This window comes from Lissotriton vulgaris, chromosome 10 (genome assembly GCF_964263255.1).
Source record: "Lissotriton vulgaris chromosome 10, aLisVul1.2, whole genome shotgun sequence".
Classification (NCBI taxonomy): domain Eukaryota; kingdom Metazoa; phylum Chordata; class Amphibia; order Caudata; family Salamandridae; genus Lissotriton; species Lissotriton vulgaris.
Window position 1 is genome coordinate 898113153 of NC_141698.1, and position 18672 is coordinate 898131824.

Sequence of the window (18672 nt, forward strand, 5' to 3'; positions counted from 1 at the left end):
GTCGGTCCAGTGGAGCTCGGTGGTGTGGCTGAAGGAGATGTGGTTGCTGGAGGAGAAGACAGGGTCGAGCGTGTGGCCGGCGTAATGGGTGGGGGTGTTGACCAGTTGCTTGAATCAGAGGTTGGCGAGGTTGTCTAGCAGGGCAGTGGTGTTGTTGTACTGGTCGTTCTCCAGGTGGAAATTGAGGTCTCCTAGGAGGATGTAGTCGGGGGAGGTGAGGGCGAGTGGGCTGATGAAGTCTGCGATGGCCTCGCTGAAGTGTGAGCGTGATCCCGGGGGTCTGTAGATAAGGGTTCCTCTGAGGGTGGTCTTGGGGTCGGTGTGAATCTGGAAGTGCAGGTGCTCTGCGGTGGCGAGGGTGTCATCGGTGTTGGTCGTGATGCGGATAGTGTTTCTGTGGGCGATGGCGATGCCTCCTCCGGTCTGGTTGACGCGGTCCCTCCGGATGATCTTGTAGCAGTCCGGGAAGGCAATGGCGATGTCGGGGGCTGAGGAGGCGTTCATCTAGGTTTCCGTGAAGAAGGCGACGTCTGGTGCCGTTTTGTCCAGGAGGTCCCATAGTTCGACGGCGTGCCTGTGGATGGAGCTGGTGTTGAGCAGGATGCACTTGAGGTGGTTGTTGTTGGTGGCTGTTTTGGCTGGCGCGGTGCAGGACCGAGTGCAGGTGAAGTGGCAGGCGTTTCAGGTGAAGGCTCCGTGGGTGCGTTTCGGGGTGGCTTGGTAGCAGGCTGGATGTCGGCCCGTGTTGAGTGTGTGGAGGGTGGCGGCGTCGTAGCTCAGTCGGGTTGGCTGTCTCTGGCGCGGTCCAGGGGTTCTGGCGCTGGGCGCGGTCCAGGCGCCGTCGGGCGTAGACGGGCTTGCCTTTGGCGCGCCCGCTGCGCGTACTCGCGGTCCCCGCCATTATGGCGAAGTGGGAGGGAGGAGCAGCTGGGAGGCGGAAGCGGGGCGGCGAATGGGGAGCGGGAGACAGGAGAAGGGGGCGGGCCGCAGGAGAGCAGCGGCGGGGAGCAGGGGGGGGTTGGAAAGAGCGGGAAAGCGGAGCAGGGGAGAGTGAGGGCAAGCCTGGGCAAGCCTGGAGAGCGAGGGCAAGCCTGGGCAAGCCTGGGGAGCGAGGGCAAGCCTGGAGAGCAGGGGCCCTAAGGAGAGGCGGCAGCAAGAGGGCCAAGCAGGCAGCGGCAGCAGAATCCGGGCACACGGGGGCCGTGCGGTAGTAGAGTAACCGGGTCAAGGGTCACTCCAACCTCATTGGCTCAGTTTGGAGGATTAATCTTGTACAACAGTTGTACTAAAGGTGGTGAATGCATCGGGGCTGACTTTCTGTCGAAGTTCAATCAACATTCCTCATCCTCTGCAGGGTCTGCGGATTTCAAACCTCTCTGACTCCTGCCCTCAACATCACCTGCAATTGGCAGAGAGCAGGGCTACTAGAATTATTTGATATTGCAATTGCTGCGTTTTTTGCATAATCATACATTTGCTGCATTTGCCACATAATCCACCATCTGCTGCATCATCTGCAGGTTTTAACTAAAACAATCTTTCTTGCTCAAACGGTTCCAAAGTTACAAAACAAATGCAGCAATACCTGTTGCCGCGCAGTGGGAGGACCTTTGCAATGGTTGAGTGGTCACCTTTCTGTTGCTTATTGCTGTATCTGAATGTTAAATTGGTATTAATGAGGTGGAACCAATACCAGAGAATGTTATTAACAAGTGTAAAAACAAGCATTGGAAATGCAATAGGTCTCGCATTAGAAAAGTTGGAGCTATTGGTTTTGTAAATGATTTTTTTTAATGTGTTGGTCTTGAAAATAGCCAAATTAATAGCTTTGTCATTTACAATGCCAATACTTTAAACTTTTTCAAATATGACACCTATAGCATTTGTAATGCAACATGTTTTGTATGTACGTGACTTAGATGTATTCATCCAACAAATACAAATGGCGTTTAATTTTTTAATAAAAGGTCTTGTAATTTATAATAGTAATAGCTTAAACTATTGTAAATAACTTTTGTGCCTACAATATGTGCCAGTCACACAGGTGCCCTTACATCTCTATGCCCACTCTATGCAAAGGCCTAGGTGTCCTATGAAAAATACTGTGTTAGGTTGTGTGTTAGACACACAACTGGACATCTGCGCCGAGGATTTGTATGCAGATATTAGAAAAAAATGATATAACCTCTGCTTCTCTCAAACCCAATGCGCACAATGTTGTAGGGGGTGGACGTTTTAGAACAGCCTTGGAGCAAAGACGAGCACACCGGCATCACTTAGGTTTCTGTGTGTCCTCGGTATTAGGTGAAGTGCGAAAGCCTCTATTCTTCTGTTCAGGAAGGAGGAGGAGGCAACAGCTGTAGCTGTAGAGGTGCATTCAAGGTATAAGAAATTGCACACAGAAGCTTCAATGCCCACGTGTACTCAAAGCACTTGTGGAAATCAATATGCGGAGTTGGGATTTCTACCAACCCATGGGCCTTTTGGATCAAAATGAACATTTTGTTCTCCGCTGTTAAATTGCATGCCTGGTGTCAGCTGATTACACTGTTCTGGCATAGAATTAGTATTATCACAGCCTGGCACAGTTACTGTGTTCTTTTCTAAGAAAAATGATGTGGTGTGCCTTGAAAATATTTGTGTGCCCATCACATTTTCGGGTAATAAACAAGAAGCGCTGTTGGCTGTGGTAACCGCGCGGTAGGAGCTGTATAACACAACGCAACAGCTTTCAACAGAAATATTTCCAAATCTCTCAATTCTTAAACTTGTCTGCTACTATGACACAATGCTTCTGGCTAAACTATTTTTTTAAATAAATCTGTAATAAATGAGTGACATTTAAAAGCTGAATGTTCAAAAACTCTAAACAACCTTCTGTTGGCCAGGGCAACGTTCTCACACGTGATGTTTTTATCGAAAAATGTGTGGATAATGTAATCAGAGGTCCGACTAAGGAATGTCGGGAACGGGTGAGAGCCACAGCCCACAACTGACTGGACTCTGAACTTATCCCGTTTGCATGCTAGCTCACAATGCTGCAAAACACGGATCATAGCACTATAAAGGGATACAACAATATCATAACACTGTAAAACAAGTGGAGCACATCAAGGGTTAAATGAAAGCATTTCAGTGCTTGTCCCTGCATAGCCACACTGAAATCCATTAGTCACGCGTTTAAACCTCCTCTGTGGCTTCACTGGAGGCTTTCCCAAAATAAACCGCCTTTTTTTCCCAAATGTATTCCGGTCCTAAACCAGCTACGTTCTTGGTCTGAACTTAGTTTTTCAAACCTAATAAGAGTAAAAGATACCAAATGCTTCTTTCCAAGTCACAAGAATTATTTTTTACAAATAAATATTATTTGTGCAAACAAGTTATATTTACGAAGTAAAATGGATCGAAATGAATAGTGCAAATGAGTAGCCCTCCGTCCAAGTGTGTTTGTCATATCATGTTAGCTGCCAACAAAGAAGGGAGACGAGAAATAGAAATGAATTGCGAGCGATGAGAGAGGGGTGAGCAAAAGTATAGAAACAACAGAAGAGAAAGACAATAGGGGAGCTGCAGAGAGGGAGGCGACAAACCGAGGAAAGAGATTCCAAGGAAAGTGAAAGGGAGACAGTAAAGGAGTAGATTGAAATTCGAACACAAAGGGAGAAACAAAGGACCATGGTTGGGGAAAGACAAAGGGAGGAAGGCAGAGTGAGTTGGAAGAATGAAGGGAGAAAGAACAAAGGAAAACAAGCAGCAATATTGAGAGGTGGTGGGGGCAGGCCGAAGGGTTAAGGGGTAGGGAGAGATGGCACAGGCTGGGCAGGCTGCGATCTGGCTGGCTGGCTGGTGGCCTGAGAGGCGTCTGTGAAGCAGGGGGGGGGGAGCTGAACCCTTTGATGTAGCTCACGGCCTGGCGGTTGTGAAAAAAAGCAATTAGGGGGAGGAGAAGAGTAAAAGATACCAAACGCTTCTTTCCAAGTCACAAGAATTATTTTTTACAAATAAATATTATTTGTGCAAACAAGTTATATTTATGAAGTAAAATGGATTGAAATGAAGAGTGCAAATGAGCAACGCTCTGTCCAAATGTGTTTGTCATATGTTAGCTGCCAACAAAGAAGGGAGACGAGAAAGAGAAATGAATTGGGTCCGTGAAGCAGGGGGCAGGGAGCCGAACCCTTTGATGTAGCTCACGGCCTGGCGGCCGTGAAAAAAAGCAATTAGGGGGGAGGAGAAGTGATGTGCACGCACTTTTTAGGTCAATGCGCTTGCGCATTGAGCTTGCTTTTCACGGGCACAGCATCAAATCGCCCGTTTAGTTAAGCTCTGGATAAGCCCCTATATTCTCGCAAGCTCAATGCACAAGCGCATTGACAGGCGAGACCTAATAATGAAGTAAAATATGCTGAATTATGCCACACAATTTTCCATTTCTTACTCCATAATAATTTACACAATCCTTCTGCATTATTTGGCCCTCCCCTGCTGCATAATTCCAGTTGCCCTGGCAGAGAGAAACTAACATTTAGCTACCCGCTAGGAAGAAATCTCGAAGGATCACTGAGCCATTCAGCTGATCCGCGGGCGCAACCCTCTTTCTTTACTGTCATACCCTCCAAGCCAGCCACCCCTCCTTCATTCAAGGCACACTCGGTGGCTCATGACTAGATCCTAACGGTTGAAGTCCAGATCTTACTAGTCAAAGGGGCAATCAAGTGGTTCCTCAAGAAGAGAAGGGCACAGGTTTTTATTCCCTTTACTTCCTGATCCTAAGGAAGGATAGGGGCATGAGAAATGCCCTGTTAGCCTTCATCTCTGGACATTTGTTGGCATCCCATAATCTATAGAATGCATCCTCTAAACTTATGATTCTCCCCATTTGCAGGTGCTAGTTGAGGTTCTCTTTAGGGTTCCCAACACTAAAAGTTTGCCATCCTCTTGTTTACAACGGCCCCATGCTTTTTTTGTGAAAGGTACTGGTGGTCATGACTGCATAACTGACTGCCAGGAGTCCATGTATTTCCAAACTTGGACAACACAGTGATAACTGTGGACTCCTCGCCACAATTACAGAGCTGTCTCAGCAGGTGACGATTCTCCTCCAGGACTTGGGCTTTACCATAAATGTCCAGAAGTCTCACCTCACTCCCAAACAAAGGCATACCTTTATTTGCTGTCCCAAACATAGCCCTTGGAAGGACTTTCTTTCTAATCAAACGGTTGTGGATTCTCAAGCAAAGATTCAGATGTGTCTGATTCAAGCTTTGATCCAGGCCCTGGAGGTCTTGTGTCTTATGGCCTTGTGGATTCTGTTAGTGCCTCACTCCAGATGGTATGTGAGAACCCTCCAGTGGTATCTGAGAAGGCAGTGGCAGCAACATCAAGGAAGTCTCTCGGCCCAAGTGTGCATCTTTCAGTCAGTCCATCAAGTATAGCATTGCCCATTCAGCCCTCATCAGACAAAGGCTGCTGTTGTCACAGGTGCCTTCTGACTGTGCTTCAGCCCTGATCTTTGGACTGGGTAAGAGTGGTCTGCTTAATTCAGACACTCTGTTCATCACCACCCCATTTTCTGAATCAGTCCTCATCTGGGCAAAAGGATAGTGCTGGAGCCTGTGATCTGTGTTAGTACAGTGCTTGCAATAAATGTGCTCAGACTGCAATGGGTGCAGCTAGCCCTAATAGCCTTTCTATTAGACAATTTCACTACTGTCCATTATATCAAACAATAAAGCAATATTGGGTCCTGGACCCTGTATTGGGAAGTACTTCACATGTGTATATTTAATCCTTCCTTAAACAGTCTATTTTGCTGTCCTACTCATTGTCAGAGTAGATGGTCTCAGTCGTCTGTTGCAGAAAGACCACCTGCTACAGCTACCCCTCAAAGTAGTGTTGATGATCTTCTTCAGATTGGGGGTTTCCATTGATAGATCCCTTCATAATGACGAGGAACAGGAAGTTCCTCAGTTTTTCCCTCTGAATTGTTCTCTGGAGGAGGCCTTCAGGCTCAGTTGATCTCGGGCCTACTATACTAATTTCTGCTAATCCTGCTTCTGTCCAGAAGTCTGTTAAAGTACAAGAAGATTGGGCACAGCTGATTGTGATCTGTGCTGATGAGGTGAGCAGGATCTGGTGTGAAGCTCTGTTGGTATTGAGCATTTGTTCTGCTCTTTTCTCCTGCTGAGAGTGGATCGGCTCTTCCAGCAGGATATTCAGATATAAACTTCTACACAGATTCCACACCTGTAGTATAGGGCCTGTGCTAGACTTGTCATCCTTAGGATGTCCTTCCCCCAAACATTTTGCCTGAATACCTCCTTTTTGCTGTAGCTTTTTGTTGGCCATAGGACTCCGAGCACTTTACCACAGCTGACCAGTGCTAAAATGCTTCTCCCCTAAACATGGAATCAATGGTGTATACCCTTGAAAAGTGGTATACCTTGTACCCAGGGCTCATACCCTAAATGCTACTAGTGGGCTTTCACCACTAATAGTGCCACCCACATAAATAAACTTTCAAATCTGTCTCTGGCCTGCCATTGCAGGGCCTATGTTGCAGTTGACTGCCTCTTTGACTTGGCATTTAAAACCACTTGCCAAGCCTTAAACATACTTTTTATTGCACGCAAGTCACCTCTAAGTAAGGCTCTAGATAGTCCTAAGAGCAGGGTGCGGTGTAAGAAAAAGATAGGTAATGTACTATTAGGTTTTGCATGTCTTAGTAGTAACAAACACTCACATTCATTTTTCACTACTATGAGGCTTACTCATTTCATAGGTTAGGATTGAGACTTCCTTAAAACACTTTGCAGCTGCAATTCCTGATCACAAAGGAGTAGGAGCATCATTTGTTAAATCTTTGGACTGGTAATGATATATCCTTCTTAATGGTAAAGTTGGATTCAACATTACTATTTAGGAAAGTGAACATTTCTCTGCTCTTACTGCTCCGTGTGCCTTGCAGCCTGTCACACTTTGTCCATTCCCTCTGGACAACCACAAACACTGGAAGGGTGGGCGTGACAGAGACTTCATCTGCATTCTGATAGCTCTACCTGGGCAGGAAGAGTGATGGGAGCTTCGTGACAGCTACTCCGTCAGATGGGATTAGCTGTCTCGGAGCTCCGATCATGGACTGAGCGGACAGCCTAACAATTGTATGAATATTGTAGATTTTCCAAAAGGTGTTTGGTGTAATTTTTGAGGTCTGGCCAATTAAGGTGGCTCTACTTTCTCTATATACCGTCTTACCTATACTTCAAATGTCCACACCTTCCTAAAGACTCCCCTTCCCTTTCCATTTGGAGCACAGATTTATGCTAATGTTTTGATATGTCATGTTCAGTTGATTAAATAACATTGAAATTCTAAATCTACAAGTTGTTGTCTTATATGTCTTTCATTTTTCTATGGTTTATTTATGGTGAATAATTTTGTACTGGGACCAAACCCATATTGTACTACACTTGCTGGATGACACGTAGAAGGAGGACCCAATAATGAGGAGTTCTGTGGAGCACAAAGAGAGTATCCAACCATTGGGGGAGTCTAAAGCCCAAGCCGCAGGTGATGCCTCTGGGAGTTATTACATTTACTGGAAGGACAATCTCCTTTACAGTGAACCTAAAGCTCCTCTGCATGGGATAACAAGGGCCCTGGTGGTACCCCAATGCTACATGGTCTTCCTACTGGAGCTGGCTCACAAAATACTCCTGGCAGGACACCTGGGCCAAGACCAGAACTTTGCAAGGCTTGTCCCCCACTTTTGTTGGCCTGGGTTTAGGAATTCCTTTGATGCATTCTGTAGGACTTGTGTGACCAGCCAGGCCAGTGTGAATGCAGGGCAGAGTCTGAAAGCTCCCCTTAATCCCTTGCCTATCATTGGCACACCCTTTGAGTGGTGTGGCCTCAACATTGTTGGACCCATGGATCCCCAGACTGCATCAGGCAATAGGTTTATCCTGGGTCCAGTAGATCATGCCACTATGTACACAGAGGCAATCCATGGGAGGAGTGTGACAGCACCTGCAGTGGCAAACGCCCTGGTGAGTTTTGTTTTACCTGAGTGGGCTTCCCCTAGGAAGTTGTGTCTGACAGGGCACAAACTTCATGTGTGCATACATGCAGTCAATGTGGAAGGAGCTTGGGGTGACTTTTCTACCCTTTACCATCCACAAACCAATGGGCTTGTTTAGAGGCCTGCCTGAGGCCCTGAGAAATAAATGGGACATCCTCCTGCTATGCTTGTTTATTACCTACAGGGAGGTACCACAGAAGGGAGTGGGTTTCAGCCCCCTTGACATTCTATATAACCGCTCTGTCACAGGACCTCTTAGTTTGGTCAAGGAATGATGGGAGCAAGATCCCAGGAAGATTCCCCAGGATGTAGTGAACTACATGCTAGCTTTTAGGAACCAAATGACTAAGTTGTGGAAGCAAGCTACCACGTTGGAATTGCAGCCTGGTCAGAACGTGTGAGTTATGGAACCTTTGGAACAAGGGCCCTCCAGGACCATTGGACTGGGCCCTATGAGGTTGAGCGGAAGGGTAAAGCCACCTACTTGGTGGACCTCAAGTCCCCCAGCAACCCCACAGGGTGTTCCATATCAATCGCCATAAAACTCACATTGAGAGGTCTGAGCTCACAAATGCTGTTGGTGACAGATGGAGAAGAGGAGGAGGAGGAGGAGGAGGAGAGTGAACCTCTTCCTGAGCTTTTGGACTCCAAGGAGAAAGATTGGTTCATGGAGGGAGTAATCCTTTCCCCGTGTGTAACTCCTGAACAGCAGAAAGACTGCCACCAAGTGTTGGTACAGCGCTCCTCTCTATTCTCCCTTATTTCTGGGACTACCCATTGGTGTACCAATAATGTGGACATGGGGGACGACCTCTCTGTTAATTATAAATCTTTCAGGTTGTTGTAGAAGGCGAGGGGCAGCATTAAGAGTGAAGTCTCTAAAATGCAATAATTGAGGGTGATAGAACGCTCCAGTAGCCCCTGGTCCAGTCCTGTGCTTCTGGTACCAAAAGCTGAACCGCCCGGTACCATGCTTTAACTGAGGTTCTGTGTGGATTACAGAGGGCTAAACTTAATGACAAAGACATATGCTCATCCCATCCCCCAGGCTGATTTGCTTATTGACAGGTTAATGTCTGCCCAGTACTTAAGCACCTTTGATTCTACATCAGAATACTGTCAGATTGCCCTAGCAGAAGGTGCCAAGGAGAAGTCACCCATCTCCACTGAAGAGGGACACTACCAATTTTGTGTGATGCCCCTTTGATTAACAAATGCCCCTGCCAAATTCCAGAGGTTGGTGAACAAGGTTCTTTATGGTATGGAGACCTTCTCATCTGCCTACCTTGATGACCTAGATGCCTACAGTAGCAGCTGAAAGGACAACCTCTTTCACCTGCAGGAAGTGTTTCAAGCTCTGCAACAGGCAGACCTGACTATCAAAGCTAGTAAATGTCAGATAGGGTAGGGGTCTGTGGTGTACTTGGAACATCTGGTTGACAGGGTTAAGGTGCAGCCCCTCCAGGCAAGATAGATACTATCATGGTGTGGGAACACCCCAAAAATCAGGATGAGGTCATGCATTCTTGAGCCTCACAGGGTAATACAGGAGGTTTGTCAAGGGATATGGCACCATTGTTTTCCACGTGACAGAGCTGGCTTCTAAGAAGCAGCCCAGAAATTTAATTTGGGCATTAGCATGTTATCTGTTGTTTGGAGGGTGGTGTCCGTGAAGTGTAAGGTAGCAGTCTCTATGCTGCAGCAGAATCAGAAGACCGAATACTAGTTGTTATGAAGATGGCTACCACGCGTGATCTTGGGGTTGAGTGTAGTCTGATTTTTCAATGAACTTGAAGAAGGCTAGGTGAGTGAGGAGCCAGTAGTTCGCGTCATTAGAATCTAGTGTAGGTTTCTTTAGGAGAGTGAGGGTCTAAGCTGTATTGAGAGATTCTTGGAAGATGACTTGAGTGAAGGAGATGTTGACAATGTTGAATAGAGGTTAGAGAGGTTCCCCAACAAGCACTTTGATGATGGTCAAAGTTAAGAGAGAATTTTCCTAGGAAGTGCTTGAGAGATTGAGAGTAAGAGCGAGATAGACTGTAAGAGTGAAAGTGAGAGAGAGAGAGAGAGAGTGAGAGTGAGAGAGTTTGAGAGAGAGCGATTGGGTCTGAGAGCGATTGGGTCTGAGAGCGATTGGGTCTGAGAGCGATTGAGTCTGAGAGCGATTGAGTCTGACAGATTGAGACATATTACGCTTGAGTGTGAGAGATTGAGTGAGTGATGTATTGAGTTTGAGTGTGAGATTGAGTGAGCGTCATATTAAGTTTGAGTGTGAGAGATTGAGTGAGAGAGATATTGTGTGAGAGAATGAATTTTATTAAAGAATGCCTACTATGTGATTTTAGGAGAAGGGGTGGGTGTAAGTGGAGATGCAGTTTGGTATTCTAGATGTTTTGTTGGTATCTTTGGATTTGTTTCACTGAGGAAGAGGTGGGTGGCATAACAATTGTCTGTGGAGTTTGCAATTATTGGGTCATGCACATTTTGATGCATTGATAAATTGTCTTGAAACGTGTTGTGCTTATGTTCATGACTCCTTTAATGGATTTGCTGTAATGCTTTGCTTTGGCCAATGTGATGAGTTGTCACCAGGGGGCTTCAGTATCATGAGTCCACCAGGAGTTCTGTTTTTCTTCTATGTTTGCCGATGTGGCATTTATTGTCAGCAAGTACTTTTGTATACAAGGGTGCTGAATCTTTGGTTGCACTTGTATGCGTCATTTAGAGTGTGGATGTTCACAACGTTTCCCAGAAAAGTATTGAAGTTGTATAAATAGGATATTGATGTCAGAAGTGGATTTGGCAAGACAAGAGATGAGTTCAAGCTTAGGATTGACAATTGGGATGTCTTTGGGATCTGAAGATTTGGTCTTCTCTTTTGGGTTAACATTGGTTTGTTGATGGACACTGAGCATGCAGATAGGAATGGCAAGGTGGTTAGTCCAGTCCACCAATGGTACGAGTGATTTACATTGGATTGACAGTGAAGTTGAAGAGGACAAGATCAAGGATATGACTTTTGGAATATGTTGGTTCGAAGTCACCTGAGAAGGTGGTGTGGGAGTGAATATCTGATGGAAGGGGTGGGGAGGAAGTCTGAGAATTCATCAGTGAAGTCCCTGTTCTGTCCAGGAGGCCTGTAGATGAGATGGAAGGTGGGGATCTGAAGTGCAGAGTGGAACGTGCCATGCCAGGAGCTCCATGGATTTGTGTAACTTGCTTGCCTAGGGGCTGGACAAGGAGGACTTATTGTTGGCAGTGTTTCTTGTGTGTGCAGGTCACATAATGGATGTTGTAGCCTATGGGAAGAAAGTCATCTAGGATGTGTGTTGAACTGTTTTCCTGTAATGAATAGGGTATCACGCTTGTGATAGCTCATGAAATCTGCAGTGTCTGGTACATGGAGTACTAGACATAACATGTTATTGAGCATGAGTTTGAATGTTTGTTCTTTAGTCTGAGTGTCTGTTATACTTAGTGGGATGTGTATGAGGTTGGGTCTATATACCGTGAGGATGCTTTGTGAGTGTTTGTGTCATCTAAGTGTCAGTGTGATTTTGGGGATTGGCGGTGGGGGGGGATGGCTGGGTGAGACAAAATATTACATCTTATATTAATCTTTCACTGTAACATGGGTTCTGGCCTAAGGCCCACAATCCTCATTGGATGGTGCACTTGCGTATTTTGTTGTGACTCGAAGATTGGTAACAAAGCAGAAGCTCATATCCAATAACATTGTTATACTATGCGGATATTTCAAAGATTTCACACATTTATATTCCAAGGCATTTACACAGCTTCAAATACTGTTAAGTATAAAGCTGTACTGAGATCACAAAGATCCTGAAGTAACTGAGGCTAAAGCTGAAACTATGAAGGCCAACTGAAGGTATATTTAATCAAGTATTTTCTTCAAATCTAGTGTGCAAAATGTTATTAGCTATTCTGACCCGACATTATTAGGCCTCCGTCCACAGCCAAGATTACAACATATTCACAAAAATTAGTGTAAGGGAAAATGTGAAGTAGATGTTTTAATTTTTTCGCAGAATATATTCTTTCAGTTCAGGAGTTTTGCCCCATTGTCATTCACCATTTGTGCTGTAAACATTTCACCTCTCAGTCAGAATTCATGCCAACCTTTTCTGGTTTTACTAAATTGTGGATTTAAAAACATCTAGAAGTATCATATGATGTGCAAAGTGTTGCTTATTGATGCTGCTGTAAGATGGACTATTACTCTGTTGTTTACAGGATGTTCAGCTAAAAGTTAAAACATATCTGCTTGGAACTGACATGTCTATCTTCAAGTATGATGACTTCATTTTTGTGCTTGATATAATCAGCAGGTAATTATAACTTTTCTGTGTCCAAATGCATGGCAGGAAAAATGTGTACCAAATTTGAAATCCTAAAAGTAAACAGTGTCTGAGTTCAAGCTTTGCTCCAAAGTAGTTATTCATTTCTCATCTGTTTTGAAATCTCTGAAAAGTGGGCGATGGAGCCTACAAGTTGGTAAGTTATAGAGTGTTATTGGTTTAGTGATTTTAAACATGAGTACCAGGGCCATTCATTAGACCCACCATGACCTGCAGAAAGTACCCAGTTATTTTCCAAGTCTGGCAGCACAGAAAGAAGAGGGGCACACCATAAATAATTTTGTGACAGTCTTAAATAAAAAATAATGCATATTTTACACATTTACAGGATATCAGTTTGGGTCTTAATTATGTTGTTCTGGGTGAAGTGTGAATGATCAATATTACCTGAGTGACCTGTGTTGGAGACACTACCTTCGCGTTGATAGTATGTTTTCCTCGTAAGAGGCTGTCATTGCCATGAAATGAAATTTCAGGAATATAATCATGATGTTAATTCCAGTGTGCTTGTTGAAGATTGTGGGATTCCAGCCAGTGTGCATGGGAACTAGGACTGTACCCCAATCCTGCGCTTACGTTTGAGGACTGGGGAACGAAGTAACAACTATATGAAAGTCACATATACTAATGGGGATTTAGGTCTCAATATGGGGATCACTTGTGGATAATGTGAAGGATTACCCAGAAAAAATCGCTGTAAAGGAAGAGTGGTTGAAGAACAAGTAATAATAGTTTGAAAGAGAGTGAATAGATTAAGTTGACTTGGATATTGACCTAGATATTGCGGATCAGTTGGATAGATAGATATTACTTAAAGAGCCTAGCTTCTATCATCATGTTCGTATTGTATTTTTCACCCATTGTGGCTGTACTGTATGTATCTATTGTTGTTTATTTATGAAATGCTAATAAAACCAATGGTTTTACGTCCCTTTATTAGATGTTGCAGCAAATATGTAGTTACTTTTCGAAATAACATAAAGAGAAGATAAACTAATTGATTTAAAAACATTTTTCTGGTACATTTAACTATTTTGTCGCCAAATTTCACAAATAGCCACATGTAGCCTATGAATTTTCATCAAAGCCTAAAATCATTCACTGTAATATTTTGCAGGAACTACATGAAATACATTCTGAAATGCTCATTTCCAGTTAGTTATACATTCCTCCTTTATATAAAGGTATAAATAAGTGCTTCATTGATGAATTATCTACTGTCGACTTGCGGGCTGCCTTCGACCTAGTACCTAGGTCCAAGCTGTGGCAGGTGCTGAGGAACCAGGGTCTACTAGGAGAGTTGCTAACAATGATCATGAGGCTCCACAAAGCTAACTTCGCTAAGATCCAGTGGGGGGGCCAGGGAGTGGTGGCTGCAGACTTCCCGGTGGAGCGGGGCATCCGACAAGGGTGCTCGATGGCGCCCACACTTTTTACATTATATATCAACGGGGTTGTGGCTCGTATGTTGTCTTCGAACGTGGATGCTCCCTCATTAGCTGGCACTAAAATACCTATTTTTATGTTCGCAGACGACACGCTGATTTTATCTAAGACTCCGAATGGACTACTGTGTGCTCTGTCTATTTTGGACCAATTTTGCAGGGAGCATGGCCTAGAAGTGAACGTGGCTAAAACAAAACTTATGGTCTTTAACCCCCACCGTAGCTTCAAATCTAAATTAACTATGAATGGTCATTCTTTAGAAGTAGTGAATGCCTTCACATATATGGGAATCCATGTATCTAATGATCTCAAATGGTCCCAGCACATAGATATTGCTACATTAAGGCATAGGCAATTGGCTGGAGCTCTTGGTTCGGAACACAGCAAATCTTTGACAAAACCAATTAAGCCAGCCCTGCAGGTATACGAAGCGAAGGCTCTCGGCTCTGCGCTTTATGCCGCTGAGCTTTGGGGATTCGAGAAGGTAGTGGCACTCCAAACTTCGGAAAACAAGTTCTTTCGGGCTATTACCGGTGTCCCTAAGAGCACCCCACTGCTGCCTCTCAGGTACGACTTGGGCAGAAAAGAGGTTGCAGAATTGGTCAAGCTCCACCCGATTCTATACTGGCGAAGGCTTTGGACTACGCCTGAGCTTTCCCATTATGCCGAGGGGTTTCTTGATATCATCAAAGCAGATGTGTTTCACAAAATCGGATGGCTTAAAACACTAAGAACAATTCTGAGCGAACTTGGTCTCCGGTCGCTTTGGGATGTTCCAGCAAGAACCATCTTTCCTACTAAAAAAAACTTAAAAGAAATCTATTGGGAGATGGTGGCTGCTCTGAACTGGAGTAGCTCTAGTGCAGCGACCATGGCTGAAGGTTTTTTAGAAGCCAAGTTGTACCCCTGCCTCGAACCCTACTGGGACGCTATAACTAGACCAGGCGACAGAAAGCTCCTTTTCCAACTAAGAGCGGGCGCACTTCCCCTTAATCTCTGACAGGAAGGTGGGGAAGCGGATCTACTGATAGCTGCCCTGCTTCCGGTGCCGCCAAAGAAACAATTCGACATTTCCTATTTTCTTGCACAGCATATGCTGATCCAAGACGCATTTGGCTAACTCCAATGTGCAAGAACCTGGGTACCACTAGTAGCACCGTAGCTCTACGTAATGTATGCACTAGCACGTTAACGCCTCTAGCAATAGCCACAGCTAAGTACCTTGGATGGGCGTGGTCTATTAGACAGAGATTGTTAGTCACATGATTGTTTTTTATTGTTAGTCTGTCTGCATTTCATATTTGCTATTTTTGTTTAAAAAAAAATTATTATATAAATTTTACTCTGCATCAGTATCTAATTATTAATCTGTTTCATAGTATTCAAGTCCTATTTTTTAACGGAAAGTTTTATATTGTAACAGAAATGATCGTTAAACTGATTTTATATTCTTGATTATTCATGCTTTTATGAGTGAAACCTCGAATAAAGCATTATTTGACTTGAATTATCTACATCTTATTCCTGCCCTGCATTTTTTAATTGTAATTAGAAGAAATTAAAAACTTTTTTGAAGAAACCCATTACGATTTAGATTGACAAAGGAAAATTTTAATTTTTGAGAATTAATAATGAAAATTTATGAACATATGTTTGATTTTCATTATTGTAGTGCTAGGAATGGTAATAAGTACAGAAGTTAGGTTTAGAAAAAACTGTGTTTATTTGAAGGGTTATGGTCCGAGTTAAGATTTTGTTGGACTTTAAGGCTCAAGTTTGGAGTCCGGGTTTGGGTGATGGCTCGGGTTCTGTTGAAGTGCAGGGTTAAGGTATTACCTAAGCACTGGGGTTTAATGTGGAGTTAGGATTAGGTTTGGATTCTTGGCAAGAGCTCTGGTTAGTGCTAGGATCAGAGCTTGCGTTTCAGTTTATAGAGATGCGGTTAAACTTGTGATCAGCTTTTTTCTCCATTGGGTTTTATAATAGTTTCTTCATGAAGGTTTAGGTAAAGTAAACATCCTTTTTCTTTATAATGGGTTCTTCAAAATCATTGCTTCATAAATGTTGTTTTTCCTTTTTGCACTGTGTTATTGCTTTGCTCCAATTTTGTCTACCTGAAGAATTTCTTCAAAAATATCCTTCTGTTTTCTGTCACGTTACCAAAATGGGAATGAGTGCTCTTTTCTTGAATTATTTAAATAGATTGATGCAGGTTGGTGAAGAATTTTGTGGCAGCAAATCAGAAGTCTTGCAGGAATCCATTAGAAAGCAGAGTGTAAACTATTTCAAAAACTATCACAGGTAAGATCATTGATAAATTGCTGTATACAAAATTAACATTACACACAACATAGATTTTAGTACAAAAATAAGAAGCCGACAATCTGTGATTTATTCAAAGACTATGATAAACAATTCACAGACAAATAACATTTTCTTCAAAGCCTTTCACTGGAAGCACATTGTGATATTTTGTTTCATAATATATTTTTATTTGGTTTTCTAATGCAATCCAAACAGTTATGATTTGGAGCACACTAGAAGCAATTACAGTGAAAATGTGTGATATTGGGTTACACCCATACCGTTCAATACTTACCAATTCCATTACGTTGTTTCAGCGATTCTTAACATATTTACATGTGGTTGCTGGTAATTAAGTATCACCAGAAGGACACCATACACTTTGAAACATTGATCAGCAATACAAGTGTGTTGGAAATGGGAATCTTCTCAGTTTATTTAGTGTCGACCAAACTGTTTCAAGATTTTCTCTCAGTTGGGAGTCCCCAACACCAACCTCCAGTGCTGCCTAGTTTCCGGTGTGAGGAACAGTTTTCATGTATGTTCCATCCAGACTTTTCAATGTTCTACTAGTTTGCCATTTCAACTGGTTGCTAATATACTGCTTCATCAGGCATAAAGGCAGGTGTGTAACTGTCTGAGATTCAATCTAGTGGTCCTCTTGTGCATAAATTAAGACTTGTCTGGGTTACAAGATTGTCCATTACCCCAATAAGAGGTTTTCCTACCAGCTTGGTAAGTTTGTTTTGGTCCACGTTCATCTATGAGATTGGGTGGTACATAATATCTTTATCCTTATCTTTAACTCTGTATGTATAAGGGTAATTGTGGCTGCTCTCATGGCATCATTCCGTATTCTCGCATGTTATGAAAAGCTGTGGCTTGATCTGATGGCACATTGCTCTGTATTTTTAAAAAATAAGTACTCAGTGAAGCAATTTGAGCCCAGTGTTCTCCCAATCTGAGGGTCCAAAAGTGCATCCAGCTTTTGGGAGATTCCTGGCACTATCTTTTCCCCACATCCCAGAGAATGTGCAGTGTCCCCAGCTTCTGCACAGTAGAGTTCTCAAACAGTTCTCTCTCAGAGGTGCCTTTCACTTGGATTGGAGTTCTGGACTCCTGTACGCTTTCCCCCTTCTGTCTCTCCTGCCCAAAGTTGTGACGAAGATCAGGCTATGAGCATGTCCTCTAATCTGGCCGCCCCTTTTGGAGAACCACCTATTACAGCAGCAGAAAGGCAGGGTCTTGCCTGCGAGCCTGCACAACCTCCACCTCCATGCGTGGAGATGGAGCTACAACAGTTTATGGCTTTTGATCTTCCTTCTGAAGTTGTGGGTGTCATCTTGGCAGCCAGGTGTCCCTCCACCAAAACAATTTATGCAGGACCTAGAAGAAGTTGGTTGTGTGATCCTCCTGAAATATCCCACTCCTACAGGCACAGTCATCTGACATTTTGTTATTTTGTATATCTATAGCCCAGCAAGGTTATGCAGTGGCAACAGCTAAAGGTTATTTATCGGCCCCTGTCGTTAAGGAGGCGGACAAGGGAGGAAATGTCGTTTTGATGGACAAGAGTAAATATGACAATGAGATCTTGAGTCAACTTGACAATAAAGACTGGTATACTAAATTACCACAGAATCCAATTTTTACGATTATTGCTAAAACTAATGGTCACCTTAAACAATGGCACCATGAGACCATCATTAGTGATGATGCCCTTTCTCCCCCTGGTAGACCCATATTATCGGGTATAGGGGGTCCTACCGAAAAATTGGCACAGTTTGTAGATATTTTTTTACAACCATATGTTTTGAATTTACCATCTAATATCAGGAACACTAAACATGTTCTCAATATTTTGAATGATTTTGCATGGGAACCGAATATGATGCTCGTCACTATGGACGTGGCATCACTTTATACAAACATAAGTCATGAGCATGGTTTAAATTATTTGAAGTATTTTCTCTATAGAAGATCAGTTGAATTACTTGAACACACAGAGATGATACTCACAATGTCCAGACTTATATTGGACCATAACGTGTTTTTATTTAATAGCCAAGTACAGACAAACGTGTGGGAGCGCCATGGGTTCCATTTTTGCGCCGTCCTTTGCCTGCCTTTTTATGGGGTGGAGGGAGGCGGTGCACATCTGGGACCCTGGTGGGGCCCACTGGCATCCCTTTATCAATTACTATGGAAGGTACATAGATGACCTATTTTTCATTTGGACTGGTGGTGAAACTGAATTGCTAGATTTTTTTGCACATATGAATAATATCTGCAATATGACTTTTACAATCAACTACAGTCATGACCACATTACGTTCCTTGATCTGATACTGTTTGTCAACAATGGGAAACTTTGCAGTAAACTGTTCAGAAAAAAGAGTTCTTGCAACTCTGTCTTACACTACAACAGTGCACATCCTAAATCACAAGTTAATGCGATCCCTT

At 43.6% G+C, this 18672-nt stretch overlaps 1 protein-coding gene across 1 annotated transcript in view; it reads left to right on the forward strand.

The window, feature by feature from the left end:
- The window catches only part of VPS50 (VPS50 subunit of EARP/GARPII complex), a 791964-nt gene that overhangs the window by 323675 nt on the left and 449617 nt on the right, over positions 1-18672 (forward strand). Inside the window, exons 15-16 of the mRNA XM_086941875.1 lie at positions 12335-12429; positions 16108-16206. Of these exons, the coding sequence (XP_086798001.1) occupies positions 12335-12429; positions 16108-16206 (194 nt within the window). The remainder of the gene's footprint in view (positions 1-12334; positions 12430-16107; positions 16207-18672) is intronic.